The sequence below is a fragment of the Cebus imitator genome, unplaced genomic scaffold, assembly GCF_001604975.1.
Source record: "Cebus imitator isolate Cc_AM_T3 unplaced genomic scaffold, Cebus_imitator-1.0 Scaffold306, whole genome shotgun sequence".
NCBI classification, from domain to species: domain Eukaryota; kingdom Metazoa; phylum Chordata; class Mammalia; order Primates; family Cebidae; genus Cebus; species Cebus imitator.
Genome location: NW_016107621.1, coordinates 1,880,934 through 1,897,548, shown reverse-complemented (window position 1 = coordinate 1,897,548; position 16,615 = coordinate 1,880,934). Strand labels below are relative to the sequence as shown.

Below are 16,615 nucleotides of genomic sequence, written 5' to 3'. Positions count from 1 at the left end.
GAAGCCTGCTAGGGTCCACCCAGAGCAGCAAGCACCTGGGAGTGGTCCCAGCCTAGGTCAGGGTCCCAGCACTACCACACTGCAGCTGGAAATTGGGTACAGCAAGATCCATGGATTTCTCGGGAGAAACCAGAACTGTGCTTTTCATGTAAAAGCTCTGGGCTTTTCAATGCCACCCTCTGCCCTACCCCACTCACCTCCTCTGAACCTCTCTTACCAGGCCCTCGAGACCCTCTGGACTTCCCCCGCCTGCCTGACCCCCAGGCCCTGTTCCCAGCCCGCCGCCGGCCCCCCGAGTTCCCAGGCCGCCCCACCACCCTGACTTTTGCCCCGAGACCTCGGCCAGCTGCCAGTCGCCCTCGCTTGGACCCCTGGAAACTGGTTTCCTTTGGCCGGACGCTCACCATCTCGCCTCCCAGCAGGCCAGACACTCCGGAGAGCCCTGGGCCCCCCAGCATGCAGCCCACACTGCTGGACATGGACATGGAGGGGCAGAACCAGGACAGCACAGTGCCCCTGTGTGGGGCCCATGGCTCCCACTAAGGCCTGCCCACCACCGCCCGCCTGGGCAGCCATGAATGTAGCGCCCCAGGCCCCGCCCCAGCCCGCCATGCCAGAAGGTGGGGGAGGCCCTGGGGAGGATGCTCACTCTATTTATTGGGGAAGGGGGGAGGGGGGACACTTAACTTATTCCTTTGTACCCCAGGGGGTGGAGCCCTGTGTCCACCCATCACTGGGGGAGGGTGGGCAGGGATACTCAGGGACAGGGCATCATAGGGGACTTGGCACAAAAATGCAGCATTAAAGGTAACCCCTGCCCCCTACCGCACTTGGCTGTGTTCCTTTTTCATTTTCTTTTTTCTCTTTTTTGAGACAGTCTGGCTCAGTTGCCGAGGCTGGAGTGCAGTGGCACCATCTCAGCTCACCGCAATCTCCACCTCCTGGGTTCAAGTGATACTCCTGCCTCAGCCTCCTGAGGAGCTGGGACAACAGGCACCCACCACACCACAGCCGGCTAATTTTTGTATTTTTGGTAGAGACAGGGTTTCACCATGTTGGCCAGGCTGGTCTCAAACTCCTGACCTCAAGTGATCCACCGGCCTCAGCCTCCCAAAGTGCTGAGATTCCAGGCATGCGCCACCACACTGGGCCTGGACTGTTTCTTTCCCGGGCCCAGTCCCTGATGCTGGGTCAACCCAGTGGAACATTCCCCCACCCCACACACCCTCCCTGGGCTTCTCTGGGTTTCTAAGGTCCAAGGGATGTGGCCCTCCCTGGTCCCCCCCCCAAGAATACCACACAAGTTATGATCACCAGTGACAAGTGTTTTACCAGCAAACATGAGTCAGGGGGAAGTTACATACATGGTGAGGTGAGAGGATGAGGGGGCAGAGACGGTCCTCTTGGGTTGGCCTCAACCAATCACATCCCGAGTCTGGGCCCCAGCTCCACTGTCTTCCCGCTGGAGGCTGCAACGGTTCATCTTCAGCTGAGTCAGCTGGATGTAGCGGAGCACATTGGTGTCTGCAGGGGAGGCAGGCAGGGCATCATCTGGGTGTCCTGGGGCAGCAGGCAACTTCCACGCCATCCTGGCTCACACCCCATTCTCCACAGTCTCCAGCAGCTCACTCACACAGCCAATAGTGCCAGAGTCCTTCCCCAAAGCCACAGCTAGTGACATTGTACACCTCTATGCACCTGTATTTGCCGCAGCCTCTGCCAAGAATGCCTCTTCACAGAGGATCCCATCACTTCCCATCCTCCAGTGACATCGGCAAGAAGTCTGTTCTCTCCCAGCCACTTAGTGGGAAAACTAATCTCGTCTCTACTCCCACAACCCTGAACCTGTTGTAATCCCGCTTCATCCCTCATTGGCTCTTAATACAAAACCGAGTGTTGTGTCTGCCCTCTTGCACTCATAAGTGCACACATGCGCACACCCCAATTTCCTGGCATCGCCCACCCGGGTGGATGAGTGGATGGTGGAGGAAGTGAATGAATAGGTGTGTGTGAATGGATGAGTGGGTGAATGGAGGAATAAGTGTGTGCGTTATGCAGGGTGGGAGGGGGGAATGAGATGACAGTGGGTGGATAGGGAAGTGGCTGAGGCCGTGAATAGGTGTTATCAGGTGTGTCAATGACAGTAGATGAGAAATGACGCTATGGGGAGATGGATGGGTGAAAGGCGGGTGGATGAACAGTGGGGTGAGTGGAGGAGTGGGCATGTAGGGAGTGGGTGGGTGGTGCAGCCCTCCCTCGAGGCAGCTCCGCGGGAGGAGGAGGGCTCTGCTGTTCTGCCTCGATCTTCCTGCACATTCCCTCTGCTCCAGCCCCTTTCCGATCCCTGGGCCAGCCCTCACTTCTGCCCTGCCCCGCCACTCACCTGTGGGCTCCCGGCTGCGGGCCTCCTGCAGGTAGCGCAATGCGCGTGCATAGTCACCTAGGTGGTAGAAGGCAATGCCGGCGCGGTAGGTGGCCTTGAAGTTGCCCTGCTGCTTCTCCAGCACCTTGAGACAGTACTCACGCACGCGCTCGTAGTTCACCAGCTCCGACTGCAGCAGGCAAGCTGCGGGGGCACCGGGGCCGGGGTTCTCAGAGCCTGGTGGCACCCTCAGAACCCACCTGACCATGAGGAGCCAGGGCTCCAGGCTGCAGGGAACTCGGCCTAAGGGATTGCTCGGGCCACCGGGGGCGCCAATCTGCTTGCCTATCAAAACAGATGTAACTGCACCGCCGCTAGGGGGCGCCAAAACACGGACAGGCGCTGGCCTCTAGGTGATCCCACGGACAGGCACTGGCAACTAGATGATCCGCCCGGAGCTGTCGGTGGGCAAGAGCACTAAGGGCGGCGCGGGGGCGGGAGGGAGGGGGCCGGAGTCGAGGGCCAGGACCTCCAGCGGCTCACTCAGGGCAGACTTCCTCACCTTAGGTCCACGTGCAGCCAGAAGGTGGTAAGAATGACTCGAAGCAGGCCCTGAAGACCCCACCCAAAGACCATTTCCGGCATCCCAGCTCCCTCCAGCCGCAGACCCCTGTCATCCCCTACCCCTAACCTCTTTCCTTGATCAAGCTCTCAAGTCTCCCCCAGAAGCCCACGGCCCCAGACCCTTCAGCCCCGGGGCCCCTGTCCCCCAGGTCGCCAAGCTCTCCCGATTGCCCCTCTCCAACCCGCTCCCCATGTGCCCCATCCCTTCATCCCCCGACGGCGTACCTGTGAGAGAATCATAACACTCCACCTCCGTGCTCTCCACCAGGCGCCGCTGCTCCTCGCTGAGGCGCGCCGGCCCGGGACTGCTGGTGGGCCCGGGGGCGGGGGCAGGCAGGCCGCCAGGGCGGGCCCCCTGCGCCGCCTTCAGCTGCAGCAGCGCTCGGTGGTACTTGCCGATGGCCTCCCGGAACTTCTTCTCTCGGTAGCAGCGCTGGCCCTCCGCCTTGAACGCCACGGCGGCGCGCAGGCTGCTGTCGAGCGCCGCGCCCAGGCTCCCCGACGGCTCTGGGGTAGGACCGGGACGAGTCGAGCCATGGCGGGAGCCAGAGCCCGGGCCCGGTGGGGACAGGGCAGGAGGCGGCCGCGGCGGAGGCTCCGGGGCAGCGCTGAGCATCAGCACCGGGGACAGCGCACCGCGCTGCATTGTGGGAAACTCCTGCCGCCGCGCTGCAGCAACCGCATCGCCCCCCGCGGGGCTGGTCCCCACCCTTTCTCCGCCCCCTCACCTCCGGCAGCCGACTCCGGCTGCCCCCTATGGGTCTAGGGAAACCCCTTGAGACTTCCCCCATGCTCACTCTCAAATTAGCCAAGTCCTAGTTCTCCAGCCCGCCCCCGAATTGTCCCCACTCCCTTACCCTCCTCACCCCCCTGCCTGCTCTCCTCCCTGGTGCCCAGAACTCCTGAAGATTTCTAGAAGGAAAGGACAAGCCTGGGGGAAAGAGCAGGAAGACATCAGCCTCAAGGAAAGCTGGCTCTCAGCCTGCTGGCCATTTGGCATATCGAGTGAGAACACAGGATTTGGACCCAAACCGCCCAAATTCAAATCCCTGCTTATTTTCTCACTAGTGGTATGACTTAGACAGCTCGCTTAAACTACCTGGAACTCTGTATCCTCATCAGTAACATGGGACCATAATATCTCCTTTAGGGCCGGGCATGATGGCTCACACCTCTAATCCCAGCGCTTCGGGAGGCCAAGGGCAGTGGATTGCTTGAGGTCAGGAGACACACACACACACACACACACACACACACACACACACACACACAAAATTAGGCGGACGTGGTGGCATACCCCTGTAGTCCCAGCTACTCGGGAGACTGAGGCAGCAGAATCGCTTGAACCTGGGAGGCAGAGGTTGTAGTGAGCAGAGATTGTACCACTGCACTCCAGCCTGGGTGACAGAGGGAAACGCTGTCTTAAAAAAAGGAATAAAGGAAGAAAAGGAGGGAGGGAAGAAAGGAGGGAGAATACCTTCTTTGGGATTCATCTGCTAATTTACGCAACAAATATTCGCTGACATCCTTTCTGTGCCCAGCTCTGCTGGATGATGCTGGGATGTAGCAGAGACTGTATGAGCTTCAGACCCTACCCTCACTGGGCCCCCAGTTCAGTAGGAAGACAGACCAGTGACCAGACAGTGGCAGCCCTGAGCAGGCTAGCCTGGGAAGCACAGGCAGAGGTGTCAGGGCCAGGGGAGAGGAGGTACATGCAGAGGGATTGGGGCTGGGATATGGGAGGTACTGCCGTGGGCTGAGGTGGTGAGTAAAGCCTTCCTGGAGGAGGGAATGACTCTGTAAACAAGAGAGATCTCCTTCTTGCCCTCATCAAGCTCGCCTGTCTATGTGGAAAAGCCAGTGAGAAGGCAAACAAGTCCCCAGGAAAGGAAGCATGCAGGAGGCTGCAAGAAAAAAACCGAGTGTGAATGAGTCGATTGCCCTTCGGTCCTCCTTAGCCGCCTCCTTAGCTGTGGGACTTGGGCCAACTTCCTCCATCTTCCTCCTTTGACTTTTTCTGTGTGACATGAGGATAAAAGGCAAGTTAACCTCAGAGAGGTTGCAGGGACTGAATTATCTTATGCAGGTAAGGCACTTAGCACAGGGCCTCAAACATTAATGAGCAATTAACAATTGGTGTTTCTTATCCATTAGACTGAGTCATGTGATCTTGAGCGCCTGGCTCTGAGTCAGCATCCACATAGAGTTGTTGAATGAATGAGTGTGTGAGTCAATAGCATTCTGCATTACTACTCCTTCCCCCTCCCCTGAGACTGTGGCTTGGGTCTCAGCTCCAAGCACCTCCACTCTCCCCACATCCCCCCCCACAGCACATCCTCCAGCTGAAGGTCCCACATGCAGGTTGCATGTGACAGACAGAAACTGGAACTCAGCATGTGCCATCTCAACCGCAGCATCTGCCTCTATCTCTTATTGTACTTTGCTGTAAAATGCTTTTGCTGGGTGAGTTTCTCCCTTATCCTTGGGGTCCAACCTTGAACACCTCAGTTGTGGAAACATTTTCCTTTCTGCATCTCCAAACCCAGGCAGGTAAAACTCCCGAGTGTGGGTTCTTGAGCAGTGCACACACCTTTCCCCATCTCGGGTGTGGCTGCTTTGTAATTAAAAACATGAAGATCTGGCCAGGCATGGTGGCTCACACCTGTAATCCCAGCACTTTGGGAGGCCGAAGCAGGTGGATCACCTGAATTTAGGATTTCGAGACCAAGCTGGGCAACATGGCAAAACCTTGTCTCTACCAAAAATACAAAAAAATTAGCCAGGTGTGGTGGTGTGTGCCAGTGGTCCCAGCTACTTGGAAGGCTGAGGTAGGAGGATCGCTTGAATGCAAGAGGTGGAGGCTGCAGTGAGCTGAGAACACCACTGCACTCCAACCTAATGACAGAGTGAGACCCTGTCTCAAAAAAAGAAAAGAAAAAAGAGCCATTGATTCATAACACATGTTTTCTGACCAAGTAAATACCTAGGTACCCAGGCACAGTAGCAGAGGACAACTGTACCTAAAATCACAGTCCTGCTGGGATGCAATGCTAACACTTACAACACCTCCTAGGTGTCAGACATCGTCATAAAGCTTTATGTATATTTTGACTCACATCCTCCCCACAGTGTCAGGTGGTGGGTACCATAATTAATCCCCATTGACACCTGGGCACTTCCCAGGTTAAGTATATCAGACCCCATTGATCAAATTCTTACTAACCAGTACTTACTATTACAAACTGATGACCTTCACAGAGCATCTCCCAGGCCTGAGACCCTATCTTCATAGTCCAATATAGGTGATGTGTTGGGGCTTGTACAACAATTAAGAAATATTGAATTAGGCTGGATGTAGTGGCTCACACCTGTAATCCCAGCATTGTGGGAGACCAAGGCAGGAGGATCACCTGAAGCCAGAAGTTCGAGACCAGCCTGATCAACATGAAGAAAATCCATCTCTACTAAAAATACAAAATGAGCTGGGTGTGGTGGCACATGCCTGTAATCTCAGCTACTCGGGAGGCTGAGGCGGGAGAATCGCTTGAACCCGGGAGGCGGAGGTTGTAGTGACCCGATATCGTGCCATTGCACTGCAGCCTGGGCAACAAGAGCGAAACTCCGTCTTAAAAAAAGAAAAAAAGGAAATACTGAATTAGTCAACATCTAAAGGCAGAGATGGAATTGCAGAATTTCAGATTTAGTTGAGTAAGATCTGAAAATCCGGCAGCATCGTGGTAGCATTCCTCCCGACCGACCGGGGCGGGCTTTCTCAGTTCCCCACAGTCCCCTTCCTTCCCGATTTCATGCCAATCCTTAGGGGGATCCCAGTTTTATCCTACTGAATGGTTCTAGGGGAAGCCCGCCATTGCCCCCTAGTGGAGGATTCAGAATTTGCATTTTATATCCAGCAACCGTTAAAGGACGTGTTGAGAACAATCCAATCAGAAGGATGCGAGCCCTAGAAAGCGACCAACCAAAAGCAAGAAGGGACTGGAATTCGACCAATGAGAGCAGAGAGTGCTCAAAATAAAAACTTACTTTATTGAGATGAGGGACGAACACACACTGGGAGGTTGTTTTTTTGTTTGTTTTGATGGCTGAGTCTCAGCGCTCAGGGAGGCTCAGGTGGAGGCGGCGGAGCAGGCAGGCAGCCGTGAGGCTGGTGCCCTGGCGCTGGGACCGCGCGTACTTGAAGAAGACGGCGGCGCGGCCCGGCGCGGGACCTCGGAGTGCAGCGCGGGCCATGCACGGCTCGAGAGGTCCCAGTTCCTCGGAGCTGCAGAGGGAGATGGAGAAACTGAGGCAGGGCAAGGGGGTGGAGATGACCCATCCTCAGAACTGGAGCTTCGAGGCCGAGATGCGTCGCTGTGGGTCCCCACGGACGGGTCAGGGCTCTCTTGAGATCGGTCACTGGAGTGACTAGGCGGGTACCGGGGAGGGTGGACACCTGATTCTCCCTGCAGGGCGCAGCTAGTGGGGAGCCAGAACCCAAGCAAGGAGAGGAGCCGAGGATGGACAGCCATCCTCTCTATCCTGGGGATACAGGCTGGGAGAAAAATGGTTCGCCCTGCCACCTGGTGGCACGGTTAGCGATCCTAGCAGCTAAAGGGAAACCCCATCCACCACCAGATACAGAGTTAGAGGAGTCGAGGCCTGGGAGAGCCTTCGTTCTCAGCCCTGGAAGGCAATTGGAACATCTTCTGGGCCTGACTGACTTTATCTTCCTCCCTGGGGCAAGGTTAAGTGCCCCCAGATCTGGACTAATGGGATCCTCCCACCCCATTCTCTCCCATACCAGAAAAATCAAGTCTAGGTGTCACCTTCTCCCCAATAATCGTCTCTCATTCTCTGAGATGGTAAAAATGACCAGGAAGGGAGATCCCTGAAGCTGAGGTGACCCCATACAGGCCCCCCAACAAGGCCACACCTGTAAAGCTCCGGCTTGAGCCTGGAGCCCGCCCCGTCGAGCAAGCGGTGCGCCAGGCTCAGAGCCGCAGCCGCGCGACGACCTGGCTCCCATCCCACCGCCTCGGCCTCCAGCAAAGACAACTCCAGGAAGTAGGTGGCAAGTAGCATCACCTGCAAGCGAGGCGGGGCGACTGTCAGGCCCTGCCCTACCCCACGCCAGCCCGGCCCCACCCCCACCCCGCGTATCCACTAAGCCCACCTGGGGGCTGCTCCCTGCCAGCGCGGCCAGCAGGCCGAGGCACAGCAGCGGGCCCGGGTGGTACAGCCGGAAATCCAGGCGGCTCAGGACGCGGCGCTCCGCGCGCAGCAGCTCCGCCCGCGAGAAGGAGTCCGCACCCAGGAGGCAGAGGCAGGTGGGCTGCAGATGGGGGATATGAGGGGGAGGTGAAAGAGCCCTGGATCCCAGCTCTTTACCCCCTGCCCTGGAACGGCCCAAGTTCCGGACCTCAGTTTCCTGGTATGTAAAATGAGGCTATTGGCTTGTGTCTCGAAGTCGTAGAGAGCACGGGCTTCAGAGTCCTGGGTTCAAGACCTAGGTCCGAGTTCAAACCCCACCGTCTGCTCACTGTGTGACGCAGGACAGTCACTTAGGCTCTCAGCCTCAGTTTCTCCCTGCTTCACCAGGCAATTCTGATAAGGCACTGAATTCATGCATGTTGACGGTAAGAACTCAAGATGAACTTGTTCACATTATTTTTATTTTTCTAAACTAGAGATGAGGTCACCTTGGCTTCTCAAAGTGAGGGATTTTTGTGTGGGGGATAGAGTGCAGTGGCGTGACTCACTGCAACCTCTGCCTCCTGAGTTCAAGCGATTCTCTTGCCTCAGCCTCTTGAGTAGCTGGGACTACAGACATGCACCACCATGCACAGCTCGTTTTTATATTTTTAGTAGAGACGGGTTCTCACCATGTTGGTCAGGCTGGACTTGAACTCCTGACCTCAAGTGATCTGCCCGTCTCTGCCACCCAAAGTGCTGGAATTACAGGAGTGAGCCACTGCATCCAGCCTTAAGACAGACTATTCAAGACCAAGTCCAAGCTCCAACTGCTTGATTTGAGGCAAATGTCTTCTCTCTGGGCCTCAGTCTCCTCTTCTGTTTAAGGGACACCTTGACAGCCCCTCCCTCACACACGTTGGGAATCCCAGACTCAGCACCGTGCTTGGCACACAGTAGGCACTGAATCAGTGACTCCCGAAAGGACTCCATCCACCCTCCCAAATCCCATCCCGAAAGTACCTCAGGAAGCAGGCACTCTTCCATTTTGCATGCCACAAACAGGCAGGCCACGCCCAGCAGCTGCAGGCGATGTGAGCGCACGCGGCTGGCACTCAGGTAGGAATCAAGCAGGTGAACCGCCAGGTAAAGTGTGTCACCAGCCAGACCCAGGTACTCCTGAGGAGGGGCATGGGTGGCCATGGGGTCCCGGGCAGTGATGCAAACCCAGCTCCCCACACCCTTCCAGATACCTACATGCACCTGGACCAGCCAATCTATCACCAGGGCGCGCATCTCCAGGGTCACAGCTCGGGGCAGGGCTCTCCGGGGCAGCACGCGGCACACCTGGGGTTGAGGCAAGAATGCCTCACTCTCCACACCTGTGCCCGGCCTTGCTCCTGAGCTCCAGCCCTGAGTGCAGCAGCCTCCTCCAGTCAGTTGAATGTTTCAGGCATGCCACACCCAAACTGGCCTCCAAATGCATTCCTCTTAGAGGTCCTCACCTAGAACTCTGGCTTTGTTCCAGATGCCTCCACATCCACTTCTCCAGTCTATAGCCCTCAGAGCCACGTGGCCTCCTAGGTGGCTCCCACTAGGTTCCCAGACTTTTTTTTTTTTTTTTTTTTTTGGAGACGGAGTCTCCCTCTGTTGCCCAGGCTGGAGTGTAATGGCATGATCTCAGTTCACTGCAACCTTTACCTCCTGGGTTCAAGTGATTCTCCCACCTCAGCCTCCGAAGTAGCTGAGATTACAGGCACCCACCATCACGCCCAGCTAATTTTTGTAGAGACGGGGTTTCACCACATTAGGTAGGCTGGTCTTGAACTCCCAACCTCAGGTGATCAGGCCACCTTAGCCTCCAAAGTGCTGGGATTATAGGCATGAGCCAACATGCCCAGCCTCAGACTTCACTTTTGACTGCCAACCCTCAACCCATCTGCCTCAGAGCACCCAGAAGGCTCTTTCCAAAGAAAGAGCTGACCAAGGAACTCCCCAGCTGAAAACACTTCCATGGCTCCCAGTACCCTTGGAGAAAACTCTAATTTCTTTCAGGCTTTGCTCCAACATCACCTCCTCCCTCTCTCCCCTCACAACCCACACTTCAGCCACAACTGCCTTCTTTTTGGCTCCTAGACTATGCCAAGCCCATTCCTACCCCAGGCCCTTTCCACGTCCTCTTTCCTCTATAGAGAGCATCCTTCCCCAGCGCCTTGCACGGTCTCTCTCATTCAACTGACATCTCCATGACTTTGTCTGTACTCCTCCCAGCTGGTCCCCAGCTGTCTCAGCATTTTCACTCTGAAGATGTCTCCCTCTGCGCTTTGTCTATTCGCCTGCTAGGCTGCCAGCCTCACAGCTCAGGGACTCCTGACCAGAACACAGGTGTCTCTCAGGTCCTAATAGAGATCCTGGCCCAGGGGAGTCGCTGGCAGGACGTTAAATAAATTCCTCCCTTCAGTCTTCCTTCTGCAGCACCCCTCTGCTAGGGACGTCTGAGGGCTGGTGAGGCCGAAGGTTTGGTTTGGGTGGTTTTTCTCTAATGGTCCTACCGGTTTGCTCATCGCCCGGGAACGAGGCCAGCATCGCAGCACCTCCAGGGCCTAAAACATTCGACACTGAACCATTAAATATTTGTTAAACGAATAAATGTGGAGGACAAGTACGGGGGACCATAAGCACCCCAGAAGGGGCTGCAAAGAGCCTGGGGGACGTTGGAAAGGGCATGCCCAGCGGAACACAAAACAAAAGCCTGGACGTCGCCGGAGAGGAACGCCGGCCGCCAGTGACCCGGAGGAGAGAGGCTGGCGCAGTGGGAGTTCGGAGGTGGTGGTGAGAGGGTGCTGGGTGGTGGGTGGCACTGGCCTCACCGGGGCAGGCGGCGGGTGGGCTCACCATGACTTCGGCGAAAATGTCCCCGGCGTACTCGCGTTCTCCCTGCAGCCCCAGCGCGCTCAGCGCCTCCTCAAGCCCCGGCGGCCTCTCCAGGCGTCTTGGGGAGACACTGAGGCCCATGGGGAAGCTGTCAGGGACTGGGACGCTCGGAGGTTGTGCATCGAGGGAGTCAGCGGGACTCTGCAAAGGAGAAGGCCTTGGTGGCTCAGCGCCTAAAGAGAAGCCCGAGCCGGACCCCTGGCCCCTGCCTCTCACCAGCATCCTCCAGAAGGGCGTCGCGAGTGAGGCTAAGCACTGACCGCTTGCAGCTGGGGGAAGAGACGCCCATCCGGCGCTTTAAATGCGCCTGGGCGCGTGCGCACTGAGCCCGCCTCGCCTGGGCAGGTGCACAAAGGTGAGTGCCCGCAGGCTGGCTCTGTCCTCTCGAAGCCCTCTAAAGTCGGGCGGCTAAAGACAGATTCTCATCCTACTGCCCGGAAGCAGCCCCTCTGAGCCTCACTTTCCTAGACCATAAAAGTCAGGATGATTTCAAAATGTAGTTGATGAGGTTGTCTGTGGAATGTACAACCTTCTGTTTAAATGTCCAGCACAAGTCCTGATGCAGTGAAAGCTCCTGACATGGGAGCTATAAGTCACTTAACAAATATTAAAGAAAGGAAGCCTCTTTTCTGTGCACTGGGTATAGCGAGTAAGCAAATCACCCGAGGTTCCTGTCTGTGCCAAGCTCAGTCCACTTCTATGAAAGCGACCCCCACAAGCCAGCAGCATCAGCCTAGACTAGTGCGGGGGACTCCTGGCTGCTCTCCATTTCCATCCCCTAGAGTTTGTTCCCCACATGCAGCTGGAGGAAGCTGTGCACCCCTAAAGCAGGTTACCCCTGCCTGTGTCCAGAACTTCATCATGGCTCCCGTCTCCCTCCAGCTGAAGGCCCGTGACACCCCGTTATTCTGCCTCCAACTGAGCACATCCACTCCATGTCCCTCAGTCCTCTTCAGCCCCTCAGACCTTCAGGCTCTTTCTCACCCACACCAGGCATGCTCCTACTGCAGGGCCTTTACACCAGCTGTTCCCTCTGCCTCAAATGCTCTTCCCTCAGAGACCGTGTTTAAGGTGTTTACCCTGCTGATGCCTTCTTCTGGAAACTGCCATCCTTAGCATTTCCTGTCTTTATCCTCTCCAGCACTTACTGCCTTCTAACCAACCATGTGTTATCTTGTTTACTCTCTCCTTCCTAACATGAATATTCAGGGAACCCCTTAAGGGCAGAGGTTTTGTTTTTGTTTTGTTTTTTCCTGCTGTATGCCCAGTTACTAGAATAGGGCCTGGTACATAATAGGTGTTGAATAAATATATGTTGAATAAGTGAGTGTCTAGGATGCATGTCTTTTTATTGTGGAGCGGGGAGACAGGGTCTTATTCTGTCACCCAGGCTGGAGAGTGCAGTGGTGTCATCAAGGCTTGCTGCAGCCTTGGCCTCTTGGATTTAAGCGATCCTCTTGCCTCAGCCTCCTATCTGGGACTACAGGTGTGCACCACTACGCTTGGTTAATTTTTATGTATGTATGTATTCAGACGGAGTCTCACTCTGTTGCCCAGGCTGGAGTACAGTGCTCGATCTCAGCTCACCGGAACCTCCACCTCCTGGGTTCAAGCAATTCTCCTGCCTCAGCTTCCTGACTAGCTAGGACTACAGACACGCACCACCATGCCTGGTTAATTTTTCGTATTTTTAGTAGGGATGGGGTTTCACCATGTTAGCCAGAATGATCTTGATCTCCTGACCTCATGATCCTCCTGCCTCAGCCTCCCAAAGTGCTGGGATTACAAGCGTGAACCACCGTGCCTGGCCTTTTTATTTTTTGTATGGGATCTTACTATATTGCCCAGGCTGGTCTCAAACTCCTGGACTCAAGCTATCCTCCCACCTCAGCCTCCAAAAGTGCTGGGATTACAGAGCTGAGCCACTGCACCCAGCCAGCCTTCCCCTTTGGCCTTTGGGGTAACTTAAATCAGAGCAAGACCAAGCCTATGTTCAGTCAGTCAATAATCACCTGCTGGCCAGGTGGGTGGCTCACACCTGTAATCCTAGCACTCTGGGAGCCCAAGGTGGGCAGATCACTTGAACTCAGGGGTTCAAGACCAGCTTAGGCAACATGGTGAAACCCCATCTCTACAAAAAATACAAAAATTAGCTGGATGTGGTGGCGCACCCCTGTAGTCCTAGCTACTTGGGAGGCTGAGATGGATCACCTGAGCCCGGGAGGTTGAGGCTGCAGTGGGCCTTGATCACACCGTTGCACTCCAGTCCAGGTGACAGTATTTTAAATACATAACACAACCACACTGGCAAGGAGAGGCAAAGACTGGCAAAAGTCACTTGGGAGCGCAGTATTTTGACTGTGCACCTTCAGCTCAAGGCAAAAAACCGTAAACAAATACTGAATTCTAGTTAGTAGGTTTCTTTCTTACAGTGGCGTGTTAGCAATATTTGAGTATTCTCTAGAACTGTGCAAGTAAGTAAATGCATCGCGGTCAAGGGGAATCAGGGTTTGCGCCGTCAGAGGATGGATGTGCAAACACAAACCAGAGGTTGGATTGGCCTTTGTGGAGTCCGTGTCACAATGGAATCGGAGATGAAACTGTGTGAACTCATAGTTGTTTATAAAGCAATAAGCATTGTGTACCCAAACATGTATTTCCTAGCTTAGTCCACTAGGAGGGCTTAAGAGCAGTGACACCCCAAAAATGAGAAGCACCCCTAACACCCAGACCTTGCCTGCCACATCCCATTCTTCACTAAAAGAAACCAGGGCTACTTAAAGAAATGGCTGATCCAATCAGCCTGGCCAACATAGTGAAACCTCATCTCTACTAAAAATACAAAAATTAGGCAGGCACGGTGGCATGTGCCTGTAGTCCCAGCTACTCGAGAGGCTGAGGCAGGAGAATCACTGGAACCTGGGAGATGGAGGTTGTGGGGAGCTGAGATCACACCTCAACATTCTGGTCTGGGCAACAGAGCAAGAGTCTGTCTCAAAAAAAAAGAAAGGGAAAAGGGGAAAAAGGAAAAGAGAGAGGGAAGGAAGGAAGGGAGGGAGGAAAGGAGGGAGGGAGGGAGGAAAAGAAAAAGGAAAAAGAAAAAAGAAAGAAAGAGAAAGAAAGAAGGAAGAAAAGGCTAATCCCAGGGTCAGTCATACAAGAGAAGATACAAGATCTGGAATATCTTTGTGTGGCAGAAAGTGTCCCAATGGCAGGACACGTCACACAGGCGCAGAAGTCACTAGCTAAATCTAGAAAACATGAGCATCAAGATGATACTCAGAGATCACAAACCACTGAATAAAATTAAAATACTAGTTTATTCCGATATAAATCAGGCAGTAGGAAGGAGGAGCTCTTTAATCTTTGGTATGTGAATAAATGTGTTGTTTTGTTTTCAGAGGCAGGGTCTCACTTTGTCACCCAGGCTGGAGTGCAGTGGTGTGAACATGGGTCACTGCAGCCTCAACCTCCTAGGCTCAAGTGATCCTCCCATCTCAGTCTCCCAAGTAGCTGGGACTACAGGTGTGCACCACCATGCTTGGCTAATTTTTTAAATTTTTTTTGTAGAGACAGGAGTCTCGCTTTGTTGCCTAGACTGGTCTTGAACTCCTGGGCTCAAGGGATCCTCCCACCTTGGCTTCCCAAAGTGCTGGGATTACAGGTGTGAGCCACCATGCCTGGCCAAACTAATAAATGTAGAGGGATGGAAAATCTTATTTAGCAATCACCATGGCATCATTTCATGCAAGAAACATCAACAGATGTTCAAACTAGCGGGTGAAATTACCTACAAAATGTCTCTACACAAGACGCTTATTAACTATGTAAACCAAAAGGTATCTGAGATAGTCTCAATCCATTTAGAAAGTTTGTTTTGCCAAGATTAAGGATGTACCCATGACATAGCGTCAGGAGGTGATTGGGGCACAGCTTGGTTTTACGTATTTTATGGAGACATGAGACATCATCAGTGTATGTAAGATGTACATTGGTTCAGTCTGGAAAGTTAAAACAACTCAAAGCGGGGGAAGGGGCTTCCAGGCATAGATAAGAGACAAATGGCTGCATTCTTTTGAGTTTGATTAGCCTTTTACCAAATGCACAACTTACAGGAAGGGTCACCTATGCCTAGGCTGGCACAGTGAAACAACAGGGCAGAGGAAGCCATCAGATAACGCGTTTGTCTCACATGAGCACAGGGCTGATTTTGAGTTCTGCCTGTCCTTTGTCCACAAAGGAATTTCCTCATGGGCAAATGGTGAGAGAGGTAAGTAGCTTTTTAAAAGTACCTTTAGACCAAGCACGGTGGCTCACGTCTGTAATCCCAGCACTTTGAGAAGCTAAGGCGGGCAGATCATTTAAGGTCAAGAGTTCGAGACCAGCCTGGCCAACACGGTGAAACGCCGTCTCTACTAAAAATACAAAAATTAACTGGATGTGGTGGTGGGCACCTATAATCCAAGCTACTCAGGAGGCTGAGGCAGGAGAATCACTTGAATCCTGGAGGTGAAGGTCGCAGAGAGCTGAGATCACGGCATGGCGCTCTAGCCTAGGTGACAGAGACTCTGTCTCAAAACACACACACACGGCCTAGGTGACAGAGACTGTCTCAAAACACACACACACACACACCCCACCTTTGTAGCTGCGTTGTTAAGGAACAGAATGGGAGGCAGGTTTGTCGGAGAAGCAGTTCCCAGCTTGATTTTTCCTGTGGCTTAGTGATTTAGGGAGATTTTTCTTTCACAACTACAAAGGGAAAGCAGGAACTGTCCAGTGGAGAAACCTCCCAGACACCACCTTTGCTAAGGGATCCAAGTCATCACCAGTTATGGGACAAGCATCCTCATGCGCCTTCTGATAGGATGCCCAGAAAAAGGCACGTCACTTCCGGGAATTCCTGCCCAAAATAGCATGAACATAACCACAAGGAAATGTGAGGCAACCAACCCTGGTTGAGGGAAAATAAATGCAAAGTAATTGTCCTGTGAGTTTCACACCTGCCAACTGAATTCAACGTGTGAGCCTGGTCACTGTCAACACATACGAGGACATTAAGTGTGACCATTAGCAAACCTGGTAAAATCTGTGGAGAATGGCAGTTTCAACGTTGGCTTCCTGCAGTTGCGTAGCAGAATCTTCTTGCTTTAGGACAGGTATACAGACATGGAGGAGGGGTGAATGTAAAATTCTGATCCCATCTTTGTCCGTTTTAAGAAATAAAATGCTGTGAGGAACCTGGTGAAGGGTATATTTTTAAATTCTTTTACGTTTTATTTTTGAATAGATTGACAGACTTCCCATCTACTCCACCCCCAATTTCCCCAATTAACATATTAGCGTGGCACGTGTCACAATCAGTGAGACCAATAATCTATTAAGGCCATGCTTTATTCAGCCTCCGCTTTTTCCCTACTACCCTTTTTCTGTTTCAGGACACATCACCGTGACTCCTTCGGTTGATCTTGGATGTGTCCCTTTCTCAGACTTTTCTGATTTCTAACC

General features: G+C 53.8%; 3 protein-coding genes across 3 annotated transcripts in view; 1 reads left to right on the top strand and 2 right to left on the bottom strand.

Moving 5' to 3' along the window:
• MAP3K10 (mitogen-activated protein kinase kinase kinase 10) overlaps positions 1-824 on the top strand; it is a 21,657-nt gene extending 20,833 nt beyond the window's left edge. The window contains exon 10 of the mRNA XM_017502968.2: positions 221-824. Within this exon, the coding sequence (XP_017358457.1) occupies positions 221-543 (323 nt within the window). The 3' untranslated portion in view covers positions 544-824. The remainder of the gene's footprint in view (positions 1-220) is intronic.
• A 480-nt stretch (positions 825-1,304) lies between these two features.
• On the bottom strand, positions 1,305-3,937 carry TTC9B (tetratricopeptide repeat domain 9B). The gene is made up of 3 exons (XM_017502969.2): positions 3,212-3,937; positions 2,384-2,566; positions 1,305-1,524 (listed from the first exon to the last, which is right to left on the bottom strand). Exons 1-3 carry the CDS (start codon positions 3,630-3,632, stop codon positions 1,415-1,417), a joined length of 714 nt encoding a protein of 237 aa, XP_017358458.1. The 5' UTR covers positions 3,633-3,937; the 3' UTR covers positions 1,305-1,414.
• A 3,073-nt stretch (positions 3,938-7,010) lies between these two features.
• CCNP (cyclin P) lies at positions 7,011-12,568 on the bottom strand. The gene is made up of 6 exons (XM_017503234.1): positions 11,069-12,568; positions 9,431-9,520; positions 9,197-9,352; positions 8,157-8,315; positions 7,917-8,068; positions 7,011-7,265 (listed from the first exon to the last, which is right to left on the bottom strand). The coding sequence occupies exons 1-6, from the start codon at positions 11,327-11,329 to the stop codon at positions 7,094-7,096; spliced, it is 990 nt and encodes a 329-aa protein (XP_017358723.1). The 5' UTR covers positions 11,330-12,568; the 3' UTR covers positions 7,011-7,093.
• Positions 12,569-16,615: the final 4,047 nt, after the last annotated feature.